Below are 21,153 nucleotides of genomic sequence, written 5' to 3'. Positions count from 1 at the left end.
ATAATCCTCGCAGACATGACGCGTAAGGTCAGTGGCCTGCCAGGGTGCTTCCGGGAGCGGAGAATCGGGGAGTGCGCGCTGGCCGTTGTCAAGGATCCAGATTCCCTGGTCACGCGGGGGAAGCAGTTTGTGTAAGGACCTGTGGAATGGCCATTTGGAATCTGAAAGGCCTGCTCAGGGCTTTGCAGAGGAGGAGCTCATGCCGCTTCTGGACCAAAGTATTCCAGCCTCCTGAGCCCTGAGGGCCTCCAAGACTCGAGACTTGGTAGGGAAGGTGAGACGGAGGGCGCGCTGTAGGAGGCTGCCGCTCCGGTGAGGGCCCGAGCCAAGCCTCGGCTTGGTCGGCAAACCGCTTCCACCACCCAGACCGGGCCTCGTGTGCACGGGGCAGACGGGTCGGAAGGAGAGAGGGACGGAGGGAGAGAGGGACGGAGGGCGGGAGGAAGTTGGAGTGGATGAAAGGAAGGATGAATGGGTGTTGGGATTGAAGGAAAGAATTAGAGAGGTGAGTAGTAGGGGGAGAAAGAGAGAAAGAGCAACTGGAACCAGAATGAGGTAGAAGAGAGGTAGAGGAGACAGGGAGTTCGCAGTTTTATATGCAGGCCTCGTTATTGCATCCTTCACAACTTTTCTTCTGTCCCTTATGTGCTTGCACGCAGATGTCATTCGTATGTTTGTTTAATAGACATTTTTGACCACTAACCCAGGTGCTGGGACTAAACAAATAAGACATGATCCTCCGCTCAGAGAGGAGTTTAAAATCCCAGGAAATTACTCAAGCCACTGTTGGTTGCGTAATCATTAGTAGAGGTTGTGAGAACCGGACCGGCAAGTCCTCACCTGCGCTGGCTGTTCCTGGAGCAAAGAAAGTCGTCCGCAGGTCGAGCCTCATCTCTGTGTATTACCACAAGCAAGGAAGGTTTCCTGGGATCTTTAATTTTCTCTGCCAAACCAATGTGTTTAACTTGTGTCCCACCTTTCTAAAAACCTTCTGAGTTTTTCACTGTTGTTCAGCGGATCGTTGGACTCTCGCACGGAATAACTCTTGCATTTTTGTTTTAAACCAGGATCGATCGGAAGATGTCAAGCGCTCATACCAGCTACAAACCGGACGAGGCGCAGGCGATAATGACTGAGCTCCGGACCATCAAGAAAGCCATCTGCACCGGCGAGAAGGAGAGGCGGGACCTGATGCAGGTAGGGGCTGGCCCTCTGCGTACCCTGTGTCCATCCATCTGCCTGCCTGCGTATCCATCTGTCTATTCGGTAACATGTTAGGAAACTATGGGTTTATGATATATATTATGTATTTGTCATGTATACAATTCATATATACTTTAAAACGTACATACATGTCATACATGTATGTGTGTTCTTTATGTGTGTGTATGTTTCTACATACTGCGTATTAAAATATTTAGAAGTGTGGGTGTTCGTTTCCTAGGGCTGCCATGACACTGTGCCACAGACTGGGAGAGAGCACCTGAAAGTCATTCTCTCAGAGTCTGGAGGCCAGAGGTTCATGGTCAAGGTGCCGGCACGGCCACGCTCTCTCTGAAGGCTCTAGGGGAGACCCTTCCTCGCCTTTTCCAGCTTTGGGAGCTGCTGGCGATCCTTGCCGTTCTTTGACTCACCGACACCCCGCACCAATCTCTGCCTTCATCGTCCCATGCTGTTCGCCCTGTGTCTCTGTGTCTACATGTTTCTCTTCTTATAAGGATGCCAACCACTGGATTCAAACCCACTCCGATTCAGTATGACCTCACCTTAACTTGATTCCATCTGTAAGGACTCTCTTTCCAAATAAGCTCACTCTCACGGGCTCTTAGCACTTGGACGTATCATTGGGGAATAAATAGTTGAAGCCATAACGATGGGCGACACAGATTGTTCAATAATCAAAATAATTTAAAAAGTCTGATGAGAAGTCTTGCTGCCACCCCATTTGCTCATCCCCGGTAACTACTTCTGTTAGCTTCTTGGGTGGCCTGCCAGCATTTTTACAGACACGGGAGAGCATGAGCACATGTTCCACTGTCCCCACAGGAAGCTGGGGCTTCCTCACGTGACCCTAATGCCCTGTCCCCTTTTCCACATGTGTCCGCACGGGCTTCTGCCTTCCTCGATGTGGCCGCATAGTATTCCAGCTCGTGGGCAGATTTTAGTTATGTGGCTGGGATCGTTGGAGCTTTCTACTGCTTTCTTTTTTGGCCCCTTGAACTTCTGGGGATTTGGGTATTTTTAGGAAAACCTTGATTTTTTACATGTGGAGGTGCACTGGTATTTTGACTTGGTCCTGGGGTGCACTCCGGGGCTTCTGTTACGGCTTTCATTTTTTGCTCAACACCCTGAGTGCCTGGTAGGCGTGTGTCTAGATTCTGCAGAAGGACATGTGAAGGAGAGCTCAGACTTGTGGCCCAAAGGAGACAGGTGCACACGTAACTGCCTTGCACGGCAGTGCTTCCAAAGTCAAGGTCAGGAGACTTGTGGAGTGTCCCCACAGTGGTTGTTCAACTGCCTGTTACTGGGCCCTACGCCAGGCCTGCTGGATTAGGCTCTGGAGGTGCGACCCACCAATCGGTATTTTCAGGTGCCCTCCCAGGTCACGAGAGTTAAATGGTCAACGGTTAGATTTTCTCCAGGCATTGGTGGCAAGAACAGCTCCTGCCACTGACTGCAGCCTCTGAGGGCGGCATTGGACAAATGGGCATCTCCCATTTAAGCCCAAACTCTGGGGGTGAACCAGGTGGTAATCCACCATGAGGGCTTGGAGGACTTGCCCCAGGAGGTTAAACTAACTTCTCTGCCTTGGCCTTTCCAAGTGTGCTGAGCTGGGGCAAGCCACCCACTTTCCTCAAGTGGGTTCCCCACCGGGGACGCTGGATATAGAATTTCCGTAAGAAGCTCCAGACCCCAACGTCCTCTTTGAGAAGCTCCTGGGAGAGGCCTGGGCAACGTCTTCTCTAGGAAAATCCAAGAAGTTGTTCTTTTATGACCTTAACAGTATTGGCCCATTCCAGCATGCCTTCGTCTGGATCCAGAGCCAGCTATGCATGTCATGCTGCACCTGCGCGTTCTGGTGTCTATGGAAACGTCTGCTGGAGAGAGAGATATTCCAGAGTCTTCTAGAAAATTGTAGAAAATCGGAGTTCTTTTTTACTTCCACCCAAAGGAGTTATGTACACAAGGAGATACAGTTACTCTAGTTTCTGGCACACTAACATCCATATGCGAAGATTCTTAACCATGTAGAGTTACGACTGAAAAATCAGGCTCTAAAAATACATAAACCTCACCTGGGAGTGGTTTTCCTTTTGTGTGGTGTATTGAAATCTCAAGGCATTCATCTGTCAGACTCATTTATCGATACAACATTTTGGATGGCAGTGCCCCCCCCATTTTATTGAGGTACAATTGACAGATAAAATTTTAGAAATTTAAGGCGTACCACCTGATGATTTGCTATACACATAGAAGGTGGAATGATGACCACGATAAAGTTTGTTAACACACCCATCGCCTCACATTGGTTAGGGGTAGAAAGTTTCTATCACACACAAAGAACTCAAATAACTCGTTTTCTTCTATTGCAGAGCCTGGCCAAGCTGACTGATGGCTTCAGGAATAGCTTTTCTCTCAGCGACCCTCCGCAAGACTTCCCTCACAATCCAGGTGTGCTCGGCGATTCCTTACCTCAGCAGTTCTGCGATGCTGGGTCTCAGACTGACATCATTGGAGAGGTACGCCAAGAACGGGGGCACGAGCCGGGGGTGCCAGGACAGAAAAGAGCTGCTTTTGTGCTGCCATCACTCATTTATTTGATTTTGGCCACTTTCTCTTCAGAAATGTTTTCCCTTTTGTGCCATTATGTTTGAAGGAAAAATCCAGCTGTGAAGACTCCATGACCTGGAAGGCAATTGAATTGCTTATTACCTCTGACCTTGTGATTTGGGTTCTTTAAAACAGCAGACTCCTTCTGAGAATTGAGTTTAGGTGTGTGTGTGTGTGTGTGTTTTAAGATTTATTTATTCAGAGAGAGAAGGAGTGCGGGGGCGGGGGGCGTAGAGGGAAATGGAAAAACTTAAGCAGACTCCACACTGAGTGGATCATGACCTGAGCCAAAGGCAGTTGCCCAACCAACTGAGCCAACCCAGGCACCCCTCCATGTCCTTTTGATAGACGAGGGGATCGAGGTGCCAAGTCCCCTGAGGTCATGTGGCCAGGGAGAGGCAGGTCTTCCTGGGTTTGAATTGACATCTCTGAGGCCTAAACATCTGTGCTTTCCACTACATCATGCACTTGTAAAAAAGTGTATTGAAAGGCTAAACTGGATTGTTTGGCTATTGCTGCATAACCAATTACTCCAGAACCTAGCATCTTAAAGATTTTATTTATTTATTTGACAGAGAGAGATCACAAGTAGGCAGAGAGAAAGAGAGGGAAGCAGGCTCCCTGCTGAGCAGAAAGCCCAATGCGGGACTCGATCCCAGAACCCTGAGATCATGACCTGAGCCGAAGGCAGTGGCCCAACCCACTGAGCCACCCAGGGACTCCAGAACCTAACGCCTTTATTATCTCAGACTTACACCATAGCTCAGGAGTCTGGGTGGGATCCTCTGCCTCAGGGGCTCTCCCGAAACTGCCAGTGAGGAGTCACCCAGGGCTGGGGTCTCATCTGAGGGCTCGACTGGGGAAGGGGCCACTCTGAAGCTCACATGACTGTTGGCAGGATTCACTTCCTCATAGGTTGCTGGACAGAGGGCTCTGCTTCTTCACCATACAGACCTCTCCGGCACAGTAGCTTGCTTCATCAAAGTGTGTAAACTGAGAGAGTCTGTTGGCAAGATGGAAGTCACCATCTTTTATAATGGAATCACAGAAATGGCTTCCCATCATCTTCCCGTCATGTGTTGTATTCTACTGGTTACAGTCAAATCACGGCCCTAGGGCATTCTCAAGGGAATTTCACATGGGGTGAGTCCCAAGAGGCAGAGACCATTGGGGACCATGTAGACATCTGTGCAACTGACTTCGTTCTCACTTCCGTGCTATAGGACTACACTGGAACCGTGAAATAGGAGCCTGTTGAATCCATTGGGCCGTAGGTTTCTCCTTTTTTGACCAAGATGTCCATTTTGTTCTCAAGAGTGCAAACACAGACCTTAGAGATCTATGGACAGCATTGAGAAGAGGTTTTGTTGTTTTTTTTTTTAAGATTTTATTTATTTATTTGAGAGAGGGAGAGAGAGTGAGAGAGAGCATGAGAGGGGAGAAGGTCAGAGGGAGAAGCTCTGCGGAGCGGGGAGCCCAACGTGGGACTTGATCCCAGGACTCCAGGATCATGACCTGAGCTGAAGGCAGTGGCTTAACCAACTGAGCCACCCAGGTACCCGAGAAGAGGTTCTAAGAAATGACATTTCTTGGTCTCGATGAGGAATTAGTCGCAGGAGTCTCAGGGTGATGAGGTGACAAGTAGCCATTTCTAGTGTGGACAGTTTCTGGAGCTGTGATGTTATAGCCTAAAGATATTTATGTTAAGGAAACCATGGAGAAGAGCTTTGGACAAGGCTGTTAAAATGTGCACAATGGTGACCCATCTCACTGGAGAATGCTCGCTCCGTCCCTCATTCAAAGCAATAAAGATGTAAAGAAATTCCTATTGACTTATATCAAAACTGGTATCAATACATTTAGCACTAGTCATTCAAATAATATTTTCAAATGTTTGTTGACATGAGGTTACTTAAAAAATAAAAAAAGACTTAGTGGCTATAACATGTGGTCTAGGTAAGGTCAGATCTACAGAGATAATTGATTAATGAACTAGTGTCGTATGTTTCCACGAATGAAGGAAGAGGTAACCGAGGTGAGCTATAGTTACCTCCCATACAGGTCTTTTTGGTTTTGTTTTAGGAATTTGTTTAGTTCAGCATAATTGGTATGAAAATATTTAAGCACAGCTAGTGATCACGTCAGAGTGCCACGGTTCAGTTCCAGCTCCTGGGGTGACGGGCCCCATCAGACCACACGTTGCTTTCCTTCCTTTTGACCTTCAGTTCTATAACATGCTACGTAACATTCGAAGGAGGCCTGTAGCCCATGCCTCACCCAGCTAGTCCGCCTTCTTCAGATCTCGCGACTTTGTAGAACATTCTTCTGCATTCATTGAAGAACAAGAGAACGTACTGTACAAAATGGGATGAATATTTTTGCCTTTGTGTCAACTTCTACTAAATAATTCCCCATTTTTTTAAACTTAATTTGTTGTTGTTGTTAAGGATTACACAATAGATGAATACACTTCCACTGTTAAAAAAAAAAAAAATCCACCAGTGTTGGGGAAGCAAAGTCTTCCCAGCTCCACTTGCCGCTTCCACCAGCCAGGGTGGCGGGCGAGCCCTGTTGGGTGTGTTTCCTTCCAGACCCTTGAGAAATGGAAATGCAAAGACAGATTAAAATATTGTCCATTGTCGCTGAAAGTTTAAATGAATTTTCTGTTTTGAAAATATGTCTTTAATATGTCTCTTCCCCCTTTTTTTCCTTCTGTTCCGGAAAGTTTGTCTTTGATGATAAAACAAGACTCGTGGACCGCGTCAGGCTAAACTGGCAGTATGAAGAAGCCAGAAAGAGGTAAGAAGCTCCTTTCTCAAACCTCGCCTTCTGCCTCCTTCCTTTCTGCCCTGGAAAGAGGTTTTATGGAACTCCAGGGTGGGACTGTCCACTTTATATCAGAAAGCAGTGTCTGCTAGAATGTAAAATCCATGATCTTCCTTTCTGGGTAAGGCTCTTAATGCCCATGACAAAATTTCAAATGCGTGATTCTCACTATTATGGACAGTTCTGAAGCCATGACTGAAAAAAGACTGAGACTTCTCAGCTTCCGTCTGCACCTTCCGCCCTCCCTGCCTCCCGACCAGCCGCCGTCCCTCAGACCTGCTTCAACCGAATCGCCTTATCTTTTATATATGTCGTTTCTAACTGCAGAGGTTAATGGAAACAGTCACATATCTTGGTTTAAAAGACAGTTTAACAAGGACCAGGTCAGCAGGTGCTCGCAGTTCCTCAGCTGCGGGACTGGGGTGGAGAGAATCGGCAGCCCAGCCTTTTCTGTTGACTTCCGCTGTAAATCATCCGCCTTTGGAGAATGGAGACTTGAGCCTGTCTGTACATGTTCAGAATTTGTCTTTCTGTCCCCCCTCCCAGCCCTAAGCATCGGACAAGGGCAGAATGGAGAGGCAGTGCGGAACGCTTGCAGGCAGGCTAGATTTGTGGCATGTCATGTTCCTCCCCGCCTTCGCAGGACCCTGGTTCCCGTATTCTGACCCTGCCTTAGCTTTCGGGTCCCCTTGCTAGAAACCCTCTCTCTCTTTTATGTCTTCTGAAAAGAGCCTTAAACCAAATTATTTCCACATATGTGCTTCAGGAAGCTATGAAGCATGTCTTTTCAAAAAAACATCTTTTAGTCACATGTGAACTATTTTCTGAGAGGGTGGGGGCGACGGAGCGCAGTGCCAGGTGGGGTCAGGGGGTCCTTTCTGGAAATGAGATAGTTGGGTCAGCTGCGGATACTGTATCGTTCATGATGTCTGGAAATCCACTTTGTTGCCTTTTTAGAAAATGTAAAAATAGCAACAAAATCGTATCAGATGACTCCGTGCTGGAGGCCAGCATGAGCGGACACGGGCTATCTGATTGCTCAGAGCTCGAAGCCCCGCTTCTTCCTGGCTTCTCACCTCGTGTCTGGGCTGGGCCTTACGTTTCCACACGGACCACTGCCAAGTGCAATCAGCCGTGCCGCTTATCACTGTGGTCATGTTCTCCGTGTGCCCTGTGTGCCTTCCTTCTCCTGAGCTTGAGGCTGTCTTTCAGGGGCCGTTGTCTGCTTGGAATCCGCCTCTGCTCGTTCTTGCATGTTTCTGCTGGACCGCACAGTGTGGGTGCTGGAATTTGCTGTGTCGTATTAAAATGCAGAAAATAGTTGGTTGCTATGCTTTGCAACATAATTGTTACGTGTTTTGCTGTGACATTTACTAAACATAGCAAGTGATTTCTTTGTTTTCTAGAGGTACTATGGGTACACAGTGAGTAACCTTTTAAATGTTGAGACAAGACATTTGGGTGAAAAGGCAAATATTTAAGAAAATTATTCAGGGGAGGACACTGCATTTCATGGGCATCTTTTAAACGACAGTGCTATTTCAGGATGACCAGGACCTTGTTAGGAATTGCACGCAGCTGCGGGGGTGGAGGGGGCAGGACCCCAGTGGGCCAGAAATGCCGTTCTGGGCTCCCTTGGCCACATTTAAATATCAGGTACCCACGTGGAGATGTCCTGGATCGGCTTGCACAAGCGTGCTGTTTCCTTTTCCCATTAGCACAGTGGTTCCCACCGGGCAGAGCGGGGGAGAGGGGACTTTACCCCCAGGGGACTCTGGCCGCGTCCTGAGGCAGGTTTGGTTGTCACAGCTCTGGGGGACCTGCTCGGCCGCTGCTCAGCATCCTACGGCGTGCTGGGCGGCCCCACACAGAGAACGAACCCGCGTACGTCACCAGTGCCGAGGCCGAGAACCCCTGCTCCGGTTGGAGGACTGTGGTGCCTCAGCGGGGCCATCCCCGTGGGATTTCCTGCTGACCGCCATGCGCGGGTGACCCCATTGGCTTCATCCGCACCCCGCAGCAGGGGGCAGAGGAGCTGCTGGGAGAATGGGAGATTGTACTCCTGTCTGTGCAGTACCTGACCTTGTTCTGGACATTTCAGAAAAAACAGTGTGCTTTATGCGATGCGATGACGTATGGTCTTCAGCCTGTTTGGGAGATAAACTCCTCCCCAGCTAACAAGAATATGTCGGTCTATCAGTGGCTCTGCCTGTGGGTGACGACCTCTCGCTACCCTACCCCAGGACCTGCTGGGGCTGTGCGTGCGTGCGTGTGCGTGCGCACTTTTGTTTTCCTCTTTGTCTTTATTATAAAAATAGTACACGAGTACATTATTTTTGTCGCAGGCGCACACAGCGGAGACCACCCACTTCCCCTTCTCTGATCCTGCTTCCTACCCTTCATGGTTTGGTGTGACACCTTCCAGGCTTTTACCTAAACATTTGCATAAAGGAAGCCCGTGTAGTTAAATGGAGGATGTGATGGGCACCTGGCTTAGAGTGCACAGCCCTCCCTCCGCGCACAGGCATCTTAGACAGGGTGTCGTTCTTCCCTTTCACAAACAACGCACATTTCTTCACAGGCCCCAGCCTCGCAGAAATGACTGTTTCCTCGGACTGATACTTAGCGATGAAATGTACAGATCTTAATGCACATATGTTGAAAGGTTTCAGAGGGGCGCCTGGGCAGCTAAGTTGGTCAAGCATCTGACTCTTGATCTCAGCTCAGGTCTTTATCTCAGGGTCCTGATTTCGAGCCCCACATGAAGCCTACTTAAAAAAAAAAAAGAAAGTTTTGATAGATAACCCCACATTGCCTTCCAGAATGACTTAGCCACCCTGCACTGCCACCAGTGCCTATTAAACATCTTCATTCTTTGTCAGTTTTACTAGAGTAACAGGCAGAGACCTTCTCTCAGTTGTCATGTGCTTCTCCCTGGTGTGAATGGTGCATTTCCTCGTGCTGTTCAACATCATTTTGTGTGATTTTTGATTCTTTTAATTGCTGGGCCTGAATTCTTTTTTCTAGACAAGTGATCCTTTCAAAACATGTTAGATGCTGTCATTCCCCAGTTCCACATGGCTCTCAAGCCTTGAAGGAGGCTGCTTTTGCTCCCCAGGGAACAGTTTCTGTCCTCAGGACTAGCGACAGGGTACTGCCAGCAGCCAGTGGGCGGAACCCAGGGAGGCTGCCGACCAGCCCACAATGCACAGTGTGGCCCCACGGCAAAGACTTCAGCCCCCCAGGGTGTCAGTAGTGCCTCAGCTGAGAAACCTTACTCTTGGCCTTCTGCTTTTGCTTCTAAATCCTTACTGTGAGGAGCCAGTTTTCCATTAACCCTGGGCGTTAGCCCACTCCCTTCCGTGTCCTCCCTTGCCCGGTTATGGACGGACACACCGGGTCTCCAGCCTGCCAGGCACACTCCTGACTTAGTGCCCAGAGTTGGCAGAATCACGGCCCGCTCAAGATTTTCACGTCCCAGCGCTCAGAACCTGGTGGCTGCGTTGCCTTCCGTGGCAGAAAACACTTTGCAGATGGGATTAAGTTAAGGACCTCGAGATCGGTGATAGTTCTGGATGACCCAAGAGGGCTCAGTGTCATCACTAGGGCCCTTAGAAGAGGGACAGTCTGGAAAGGAGATGTGAGGAGGGAAGCAGAGATCAGAGAGGTGTGGGTCACAAGCTGAGGCCTGGGGGCAGCCCTGAGAAATGCCAGTGCCATGGATTCTTCCCTGGAGCCTCTAGAAGGATCACAGCCCTGCCCACCCATTTTGGCCTTTGGACTTCTGAGCTCTAAGATGATGATGTGTGCGGTTTGAAGGCCCCGGGTCTGTGGGCTTCTGTTACAGCAGCACAAGGACACCCGCACCGTGCTCTTGGCCTTCGCTGTTTCTTCTCCTACCGGTGGAATACTTTGTCTCAAATCGGTCAGGTGGCTTCTGCTCTCCTCTTGGTCCCCTTGTTGGAGATGTTTCCTTGATCATCTGGAGTGAAGTAGCATGCCCAATTCCCGCCCCTGTCACCCCGATGCTCCCAGCAAATGTGACCGCCTAACCCATTCTCTGCGTGCGTGTTTTCTGTTTTATCATCTGTTTTTCCCTCCGAGAGCGTAAACCCCACAAGGGCAGGGAGTTTTGTCTGTTTAGGTCATTGCTGTGATTCCAGTAGCTGAATACCACTGAATAGCTATTGGATGAGTAGACGAAAGCCCCGTCCGGTCGCACTTGCTGTCTGGCCCTTGCTTCCGGCAGTGGGCAGACAGAAGGCGTCCTGGGGGCCCAGGGCAGCTCCAGGCGGACGGTGGTGCTCTTGGGTCCCTTCCCCAAGGCCCACGTCCTGATGGGAGCCTTGAGGTACTTCCCCTTGAGCTGAGGAGAGAAAAGGCATCAAGATGTGCCTGTCTCTAGGGATCTAACAGGTAGGGAAGGTCTCTCCATTTCAGGATCTATAATCACACCAGGCTCAGCTTACAGCTCTTGGGCCTTCATGGACATTTGAAGAGGCTTGTGATCTTGACTCTTTCTATAATGATTTCTCTTCCTGGGTGCTGGAGGAGATGGCATTGGCGCTACACCCTGAAGGATGCTGGGATTCTGGGTGCTTGTGCATTTGGGGAGCAGGGATCAGGGCGGAAAGTTGTGCGATCTCAAGTCTCCGAGGAGGTGGGGGGTTGGTCTGCGGCAGCCGGACAGGCTTGTAGTTGCAGAACAAAAGGGAGCGGGGATGGGGATGGAAGAGGCTGCGAGCAGGGAGGCAGGACCGCATCATGGCGGACCACTGATGCCTTGGAAAGGAGTTGAAATTGCTGGGCATTCTAGGACCTTTGAGTCGGGAATGTTCAGTGTGAGCCGTCCCAGTGGGGAGATGTCCAAGAGGGCAGGGGGAGGTACCAGTCTGGGAATCTTCGGCATCTAGGTGATACTGATGTCACGGGGTGGCAGAGCTCACCTTGGGAGACAGCGCGCACTGAAAAAGGAAAAGAATTCACGGTTGAATCGTAAGAAAGTCCCATAGCTATTGGCCTAGTGAGAGTGAAGTTTGCCGGAGGAGGGAAGAAAAAGTCCTAGAGAGCCTGGCTAGGAGTGAGCAGAAAAGAGAAGAGGAAGTAAAACCTCAGAAGATACTCCCCTGCAGGGATCCACAGCGATGGAGGAGATGCTGGCAAAGGGCGAAGGACAGACCGACCTCCTTCCCAAGCACTGCCCCGAAGTGTCCCTGTTCCACCGCAGTCCGTGCACAGGGAAAAGGAGTGCAGTGACGGGTTTTTATCATGCGGATGGGCTTTTTTTCCATTTAAAGAACTCTTGTTTTGATCATTTTTTTTTCCTGTTAAAATACCTTCCTCTTACAAAATGATGATGATAGTTGATGTGAGTAGGTTTTTGCAAAATCTCTACTTGGGAAAATAAAAAGTCGGCTGCCCTTCATCAGCCCCTCCCCCTTCCTCAAGTCGCAGGGGCTTGTGTGGCGTGTGTGGCGTGTGACGGGAATGGTGCTCCCTGGAGCCTAAAGGAGGCGAATGGCCCCAAAGAGAGAGTTCTCAGAGGCCCACTTCGTGGCCGAGGATCACTTAGAAGGCGGATCTGGAGTTTTGATGATGAGTTGCTGTTCTCATTGGACTTGAAGCTGCTTTAAAATGTCTGTGGAGCATTCTTGTCGGCAGAGCCCCAGCCTATGTCCAGCAAGGCCGTTGATCGCGGTGCCCTCTGTGGGGCACCTGGGGTTCTGCTCCCCTGAGGTGGCTGCAGGGCACCTTTCCAGACCCCGTGGAGTAATTCGATTTTGCCTCTAGTCACTGAAGTTTTTCTAGATCTGGCTCGATCTGGTGAGCGAGTGAGCGCCTGGCTTGTAACCTGCTCGGCTGTGGGTCACACGGTTGCCCGCTGCAGCTGGCAAGGCACTTGGCTGGCCACACCTTGGAGCCGTGGTCAGGACAGCCTCACGTCCCCACCACCCCGCTGTAGACATGTGACATTAGGGAAGATCATTCCTCCACGAGAAGTTCAGCTTGCCTACCCTCTGCAAAACCTCCTGGGCTTTACCACTTCTAAGCTGGGTGGGAGGGGGTGTGTATGTATTTCAGAGATATCTCCCTTGCATATCTAGATTTGAGATGGTTTTTCAGAGTCGTGAAATTGTCAACATGCAGTGTTCTAGACAACGAGAAGTATCAGGATGTATTCAGATCTAAAGGAAGTTTGTGGAAGTGGGACTCATAATTCCAAGTGGTAGTGATTGCTAGAGAATTCCCTAGACCAAACCGCCACTCTCGTGGTGACTGGTTTTGTGTTTTCAACTCTGGCTCATGTGAAATGTACCAAACAAGTGCTTCTTTGTTTCCCTTCGGGAAGTCACTTTGGATTCTCAAGGCAGACCTTATGATTGGAATATTTTCACATTATTGGTTAAAAATTTTAGAATTTTTCTTTTCTTTTCTTTTTTTTTTAAAGATTTTATTTATTTGAGAGAGAGTGAGAAAGAGCATGAGAGAGGAATGAGGAGCTGATGGAGAAGCAGGCTCCCTGCTGAGCAGGGAGCCTGATGCGGGGCTCGATCCCAGGACCCCAGGATCTTGACCTGAACCGAAGGCAGACACTTCATCAATTGAGCCACCTGGGCACCCCAAAATTTTAGAATTTTTCAAAGCCAGTTTGGAAGAACACGGCTTGAACCAATCCCGATGACACAGATCGTTCCTTATTTTTAACCTAAGAGCACTTGTTCCAGAACTGTGCACAAACTGTAGCTGTTTCCATAGCAACACTCAAAGTCCAGCTAGGAACAAAACATTTGGCCCACCCAGTTTCTCTGTGTCTTAGCATGTGTTGCCAGGATGGGTCCTGCTCTTCCTCCGCTGTCAGGAATCAGTGTCGTGTTAGGGTTCCAATCGGCTCGACATTTAGCTCAGTCAGTAATTTTATCACCCACCTGACCTCGATCTCAGCTGAGGATTTCTTGAACTTCTGCTGTTCGCTTACATGGATATTTACAAAAAGAATACTAAAGAGAGAAAACATAAGCAGTATCAAATCTGTAGCTGCCATTGAAATCTGAAGCCACATGTCTCGAAGCTGACACCGTGTCCCAGAATGTGGCCTTGCCGTCCTGCCATGTCTCATAACCATCAGATGGGACCGTGGCTTGCCTGGAGTTCCGTCTCCCTTCCAGAAAGCAGCCATATTTTAGGAACACGCAAAATTATATGGTAGACTGCAGACTTTAGGTATAAATTCAAATAATTAAGGATTATTTTAGATATATAAAATATACCTCAAAACTGTGTTGTATTAGAAGTGCATTTTCTACAGTAAAAATGCAAATCACATTTAGGATTTCCGTGTGAATTGTGAGGGTCTCAGTAGTTTCTGCAGCATCAGTGCAGGTTTCCATTCATGGTTTAATGGTGCCTGGGTTGTAGCAGAAAACCTGTTCGGGGAAACACTGTGAGGGAGAATGACTCCTCTTTTACTTCTGCCTGCATCAAACCTGTTCAGGGGATCGAATTTGGAGATCACATAATAAATATGAAACCTGAATGCTTGATTTAAGGATTTGCTTTTGTTTCTTCTCTGTCATGAGCACACGAACATACATTTTAAAGCTTTTAAAGGCATTTGCAAGAGGTTATATATCCTCCGCTAATACTGACACATGAAGTGTCGTCCTTGCAGATGGCTTGTTTCCAGGCCGGCAGCAGAGTAGACGAGGCACACTACATCACAGGCAAAGCCGGCTTGCCTGTCCCATGGTGAATGCATGAGAAGTCACTGAAGGAATCCTTCTAGAGCTTTTGGCTTCCAGTGCAGACAGACAGGATGTATGTGTATCACCCCCGAATGTCTGCATCTGGAGTGTGGCTGTAGGAAGGAAGTGGCACTTGGCAATATCTATCCGTGTTCTTCAAGATTCACAGCTCTGAGGCGACCATGCAGTCATTTGCATCCTTGTGAGATTTAATTATGTGAACAAGCACTCCTCTTCAGCGTAGAAACGCTTGCCCCGTGTTCAGCACAGCCCGAACAGCTTTTCTGGGTGGGCCACACGAAGTCGGTTTCGTCCTAATCTTGTCTGTTCTGCCAAGGTGGTCCCTTGCCGTGTGTCTGTGCATACTTGTCTCGTAAGCTGTGCAGTGTCACAGTACACTGGGTGTCACTTGGGCCACTGTACTATTTGTCTTGTCCTTTGGTGGACAGACCTTTTGAAGTTGGCCCTTCGCCTCTCTTCCCACCTGTAATTCTTCTCTTTCCGCATTCTGTTTTTCTGGTAGTGGATATGACTTGAAATTTGCCTGGAAAGAGGAGGATTATCTAGGGCTGCATCTTCTGCCCCCGACGGCAACTTGAATGCTTATAGAGCGGCAGCTGACCAGCACCGGGCCGGCTCACGTGAAATCTTCATCACCTCCCCTGTACACCTCAGAAAACTCACAGGGAGTGCTTTTAAAAACGTGGGCGCTTGTAGCATGTGAATGAGAATTAGTATATGTTACAGAATAATACAGCTGGGTTCAGAGAGGCTTTCCTGCGGCTTGTTCGGATAAATGACATGAAAAATTATGAGGACACAATGGATTTGCTCAGTGTTGTTCTTCTCTTTCACATTCATTCCTTACTCTTGACTTGTCTTGATCTCCAGTAGAACGTTCCAGAAATTTCATTGGGTATAATGTCTGATTTGGCACCAACTTATTTATGGGCCGACTCGGAGTATGTTTTCCTTGGGCTTCAGTTATATGACTGCCATGAATTTTCATTACACTAATCAGACATACATGGATGTTCCGGCCCGCATTGGATCCCCAGTCCCGGCCAGCCGCCTCTGCCAGCAGTATTTTTCAGTGACATGATCTGGCACCATTTTCCAACACATTTTCAGGAAATTAGTTTTAAGTTGGAAAAGAACTTGCCTAATAAAGCTACTGACGTTCAACTGTTTTCGTTACCTTCTTGGGGAATTAGACTTGAGTAAATGTGCCCATTTAAACTATAACTTGTATTTTTTTTTAAAGATTTTATTTATTTCTTTGAGTCAGAGAGAGAGAGTGCGCAGAAGCAGGGAGGAGGGGCAAGAGGCAGAGGGAGAAGCAGACTCCCCTCGGAACAGGGAGCCTCACGCGGGACTTGATCCCATAACCCCAAGATCATGACCTGAGCCGAAGGCAGACGTTTAACTGACTAAGCCACCAGGCGCCCCTACTCTTATTTTTTTATTTTATTTGTTTTTACCATTGGTTTCCTCGATGGGTTTGGTACTTGAAGAAGGCGTCTTACCCAGCGCTCCAGCCAGGCTGCCCAGTCCCCGTGCTCATGTCTAGCTCGAGAGGAGCCTGAGCTGCCGCGGGGCCGGCCCCCAGGCTCTGACACATGGGCCAGCCCCCACTGATTGGTGGTATCTGCAGGGAGCACAGCACTGAGAAGGATTCTGAGGTCCAGACCTAGTGGGCAGGATGCCAGCTTCAATGAGTTTGTGTGTCTGGGGCAGGGGACAGGGTGGTGGCAGGAGTGCTCCCGCCATTCCTGTCGTAGTGAGGATCGTCAGCTGGGAGCCTAATGCAGGCCCCTAAGAGCTCCACGGCCAGTTAGGATCCAGCAGGCCAGGCCGGGCTGCCTGAAAGCAGAGGTTTTCAAACTGAAGTGAGGGTCAGAAGTATCTGGCGGACTTGTTAAAGCCCAGGTTGCCCATCCCCATCCCCAGAGTGTTGTGTTCAACAACCCTAGAGCGGTACCCCACGTTTCCATTTGTAACAAAGCTCCTGGTAACGCCGAGGCTGCCTGCCAGTCAGGGATCCCGCTTTGAGAATCGCTGTCTTAGAGGCTACAGGGCCGTGCACCCCTGCTGCTTCCCTGTCGTCACAGCTCTCTGTGACCCGAGAGGAGTCCCTGGGTTTTGTTTTTGGGGCATATACGCCAGCATCTGCCCTCCACAGCGCTGGGCTCAGGGGGAGTCTGGCGTCCCTCATTTCTGTCTGAAAACAGATAGCCCTCCTAGGCAGCCCCACTTAAACTCGAAGGGCTGAAACCTTTCTCCTCCACCTGTGAAAGGATGCTCTGAAAATATAAGCCACATCCATCTCATTTAATCTGCATTTGGCGACAACTCAGGACACAAAGCCACGCTGCCTGTGTGCCAAGCAAACACGCAGAAGGTGGCGTGGGTCGCCGGGCGCTCAGGGGTTTCTGTTCCGGAGCCCTGTGCTGGGTGCACTGCTCTCCCGTCCAGGTGCTGTTGCCAGTTAGGCCCGGCAGAGCAGGCAGGAAGCCAGAAGCATCCCTCGGGGATCTACCACTGTGTTTAGCTCCTGATGATGGCAGGTGGGGAGAGAGGAGCTGGTTCTGTCCTGCTCTGGGTCAGTGCCGTGGAGGAAAGCAGGGATCGGAACAGCATGGGGCTGGGGTGTGGAGGAGCCAGCCTTCCCGTCCGTCCTCTGAGGCAGGCCTGCCATGCTGACTGCCATCCCTAGTCGCCTAGACCGGGGCAGGCGATGCAGAGGGTCTACACGTTCCTTTTATCATCCATCGTTTCCACGTGCTTTCTTTTTGTCATTTAGGGTTCACTCAGTGCAATAATTTCTGTACTTACTCAGCACAGGGAGTTTCCAGAATCTGTGCGATGGCGTGGAGAACTTGCGATGCTATGTTGACCTCATGAATCTTTCCGGGCCCGTCTCTTGCAGAGTCTCGACAATCCAGCAACAGCTGGCCCAGCTTGAGAACGAGTCATGGCCCGGCCTGGCAGAGGCCGACAGGGACCGGTTGCAGCTCATCAAGGAGAAGGAAGCCCTGCTCCAGGAGCTGCAGCTCATCGTCCAGCAGAGAAGGCCTGCGGAAGACGTGGCGCGGCTGGAGGCGGAGAGGAGGCGCCTGGAGGAGGAGATCCAGCGCGCCCGGGCCACGTCGGTGCAGGGCGCCACGGAAAGGTGGGTGGCCTTGCGTGGTTTCGGGAGCAGGCGGGACTCAGTGTCCCGGCAAGGTCCAACCAGAAATGCGAACTCGGAGAACTAGCCCGTGACCCTCGATTGGTCCTGGTCGTTAAGACGCAGGGCATCGACTGCCTGGAGTGTTTCTTGGTGGAGCGGAGGGAAGGCGGGCGCTGGAGGGAGTGCGCGCCTTCCCTGCTGCGGCAGTGCCAGCTCTGCCCGGGTGCCCGCGGTTCCCATTCCCTGTTCGGAACCAGGAGGGCATGCAGCGAGGGGAGCTGGGAGCCCCTTGCTTAGCGCCCCCCCTCCCAGCGTCGGGGTGCGTTCCCCTTGTCTGCGGGACTGCCGGCAGGAGGCTGGGAGGCAGGCTGCGGGCCCGGAGAGGGAGCCCCGTTGCTGGCCCGGCCGGCGTGGTGGCGAGCTAGCCCTTCGCCTCGTCTGCCACTTGGGCCTCCCCCGGGAGCTGCCGGCTCTGCGGCAGCACGAAGCCGGCGGCCTGGCGCCTGCCCGCTCCCAGAGGCGCCTGTCCGTGGCCCGTCTCGGGCTGTCTGCGGGCGTCGGAGGGGTGAGGCTGGCCGGCAGCCCGAATCCTCATTGCCCGGCCTTTTGGCGTGTGCCGGGCCACCGCCTTCCATTTGCCGCGCGCGGTCCGGGGCCGTGTCGGAGGCCGGCTCTGTTCCGCATTTCGCGGCTGTCAGGAGTGTATCTGCGGGGACCCGCTGAGCTTTGGAGAGCCCCCCCGGGGTGATCACCCATGTGACCATGTACGGGACCTTCACATGCGGTGCGTCAGGCGGGCTGTACGCCATGCACGTATGAGCCTTCCTAGGTAGCATGTCACAGCTGAGTCCCTGCGTGTGGACCGACGCCCTTAGGGCTGTCATCTAATCACACGGGAGTTTACCCAACCGAGGTGCGTGTTGGGGTTATCGATGCTTGGATAGTCACCATTAATGTCTGTGTGGTGACTTTAGTGGCTGATGTCATTGCTGGCGGGAAGTGGTGGCCATGGGAGAGCCCGGCTCAAAGGAATACTGGAGCGAGTTTTAGTTTGCTTGAGGCGATCGCGTGCCCTGTCACTTCACTCAGAATAAACGCGGAGTTGATTTTGACCCTGGAAAGGGACGGTGAACTGAAGTTTTTGCCTTTGCGCCTGCGCTTCCGTTCTCCCCTGGGTACTCTGTGGTGTGTGTGTTGGGTAGGAGGGCCTGGGAGTTCGTTGGCTGGATTGTCTGTTAAGGAGGGTGGACTCTGTCCTGTGAATGCCCCCTGCTGCTCAAGACCCCACACGCATGCACCCTTGACTGTTTTTGCCCTCGCCACGTGGAAATCCCAGCACACGTGAGTGCCGGGGTCCCAGGGTACAAATCCACAGAACCCCATGGAACTGGTGGGACTCTCGGAGCCCGGGTTCAGGGACTGGGTTGGCCAAGCACGTCCAGCTGATGGAGTCTCTTCTGGGACCAAGCCAGGTGCTGAGTCCTGGGATGCAGAGCCCTCCCCACTGGGACTGAGTTGGCCCACGTGTGTCTCCTGAATCTGCCGCTAAGTGGCCTTGGGCCGGGAGGGGCGTCCCCTGCTGCTGACAGGCACTTCCATGGCGGCCACTTCTGCCAGTGGTTACTGTCTGCGACCCACGCTGCGCAGCGAGGTGGGGTTGGGGGGGGCTAAGTCCCCCCCCCGGGGCTCCTGTAGCCGGGGCCTTCTGGGCCAGGCGGAGGCAGGCCCGTTTCTCTGTGCGCCTCCCTTCACTGGATGCATGCTTGAATTGGGAGTAAGGACCCGGAGGTGGGAGGCTTTCCCTGGAACAGGCTGAGGGCTGTTGTTAGACCCAGTGTGGAGATGGAGCAAAGTGGCCGGCCGAGGTGGGCTAGTGAGTATCACTGGGGATTGGGATGGTGTCAAGCCTTTTCCCCATCAAAGGACAGACCTGTCTTAAGGGTGCCTACTTGGTCACATGTTAAATGCCGCGGTTTGATTTACAAACAAGGACCGTTTTGTTCTGAGGCAAACACATTCATTCATTCATTCATTCAGCGTTGAGTGCCTGGGTGTGTCGGGTTCCATTCAAGGCGGTGGACTTAATGCAGTGGACAGCGTTCATTTCAGAAATCCTAAAGTTGAAGATAGTGGAAAGAAGAGAAAAAATGCCCTCCAACCCTGTGACAGTTGCTGTTTTGTTTTATTTGTGTCTAATCTTAATTCTATGGATTTTAGAATCACATGCGTTTTTGCCCAGAGGGGGGCTTAAGCAAGGGACTCTGATTCCTTTGCAGGAATTTCAGCGGGTTACTGCGTGCTGTGCATGTGAGGCCGTCTTCTAGTCTAGTCCAGCCTCTCATCCTTTCTGTCTGTTAGTGCACCTGCCCAACCCGCCATCTGTTCACGCACCCACCCATCTCTGGAGCTTCTACGGTGTATCAGGCACTGTTCAGGGTGCTGGGGGGACAGCGTCAAGCAAGACACAAGCAGTCTCTGTTATCGTGGTGTTTGTGACCTACAAGTGTATTCTAGAATGGAGTCATTCAGACCTAAATCATTTCGGGGAATTTACAGTTGAATTTCTTGTTGGGAAAATAAACTCACCCTCTTTGAAATCCACCAGTGGACTGTTTTCTTACCTACAGGATTCTGCTTCAGGAAAAAAGAAATTGTCTCCTTATGCAGCTGGAAGAAGCTACCCGCTTGACATCCTATCTCCAGTCCCAGTTAAAAAGGTTGGTAACTTTATTTTTATTTTTTTCGGCGGGGGTGAGGGGTGCAGAGGGAGAGAGAGAATCTCAAGCAGGCTCCACGAGATCGTGGCTGAGCTGAAATCAGGAGTTAGAGGCTTAACTGACTGAGCCACCCAGGTGCCTCTAAAAAGGCAGATTATTTTATTTTATTAAAAAAAAATTTTTTTAAGACTTTATTTGAGAGAGGTAGAGAGAGATCACAAGTAGGCAGAGCAGCAGGCAGAGGGAGAGGGAGAAGCAGGCTCCCTGCTGAGCAGGGAGCCCAATGTGGGGCTTGATCCCAGGACCCTGAGATCATGATCTGAGCTAAAGGCAGAGGCTTAATCGACTAAGCCACCCAGGCGCCCCAAAGCAGGTAACTTTAAAAGAGCAAACTATGCCCAATTATCATGTTATGATGGCATGTCCATGAACTTCATCATTCCCTTGAACGTGTTTTCCCTTGTACCAGAATTTGGAACCAGAAGTGGTTGTAAACACAGAGGCGGGAAGCGGCTATGTTGTATTTTTAAGAGGAGCCACTGATGTAGGGTGCAGGGAGCGGGAGGAGAACTGAGCTTGGCTGCACAACAGAGGGTCTGAAGTCAAATTCGCCTGGTGATTTTATAATTTACAGCTTCTGAGGTGTATATATCCATCTCCATATGCACATGGATAGTTTTAATTTTTTTTTTTTTTTTTTTTGCTAAACGATATGAATATTTTTAAAGTAAGATTTGGTTGCTCAGTGGTAGCTTCCTTTTCAAGTACATATATATATATTACAGGCTTTCCATGTCTTATTTTCTCAGTAATTCCCCCTCGCAGCACCACGAGGTAGGCATGATTATCTTGCAGCCCCCAGTGA

The 21,153-nt window shown here is 50.6% G+C and overlaps 1 protein-coding gene across 5 annotated transcripts in view; it reads left to right on the top strand.

Annotated features, from left to right (window-relative positions):
* WWC3 (WWC family member 3) overlaps nucleotides 1-21,153 on the top strand; it is a 107,583-nt gene that overhangs the window by 63,217 nt on the left and 23,213 nt on the right. For all 5 annotated transcript variants that reach the window (XM_032880219.1, XM_032880217.1, XM_032880220.1 and 2 more), the window contains 5 exons: nucleotides 1,068-1,197; nucleotides 3,594-3,740; nucleotides 6,557-6,630; nucleotides 17,329-17,571; nucleotides 20,199-20,288. In XM_032880219.1, coding sequence (XP_032736110.1) covers nucleotides 1,068-1,197; nucleotides 3,594-3,740; nucleotides 6,557-6,630; nucleotides 17,329-17,571; nucleotides 20,199-20,288 — 684 coding nt within the window. The remainder of the gene's footprint in view (nucleotides 1-1,067; nucleotides 1,198-3,593; nucleotides 3,741-6,556; nucleotides 6,631-17,328; nucleotides 17,572-20,198; nucleotides 20,289-21,153) is intronic.

The sequence above is a fragment of the Lontra canadensis genome, unplaced genomic scaffold (assembly GCF_010015895.1).
Source record: "Lontra canadensis isolate GAN:19392208 unplaced genomic scaffold, GSC_riverotter_1.0 scaffold68, whole genome shotgun sequence".
NCBI lineage: Eukaryota > Metazoa > Chordata > Mammalia > Carnivora > Mustelidae > Lontra > Lontra canadensis.
The sequence above is the reverse complement of the archived record's forward strand: the minus strand, read 5'-3'. Positions and strand labels throughout refer to the sequence as shown.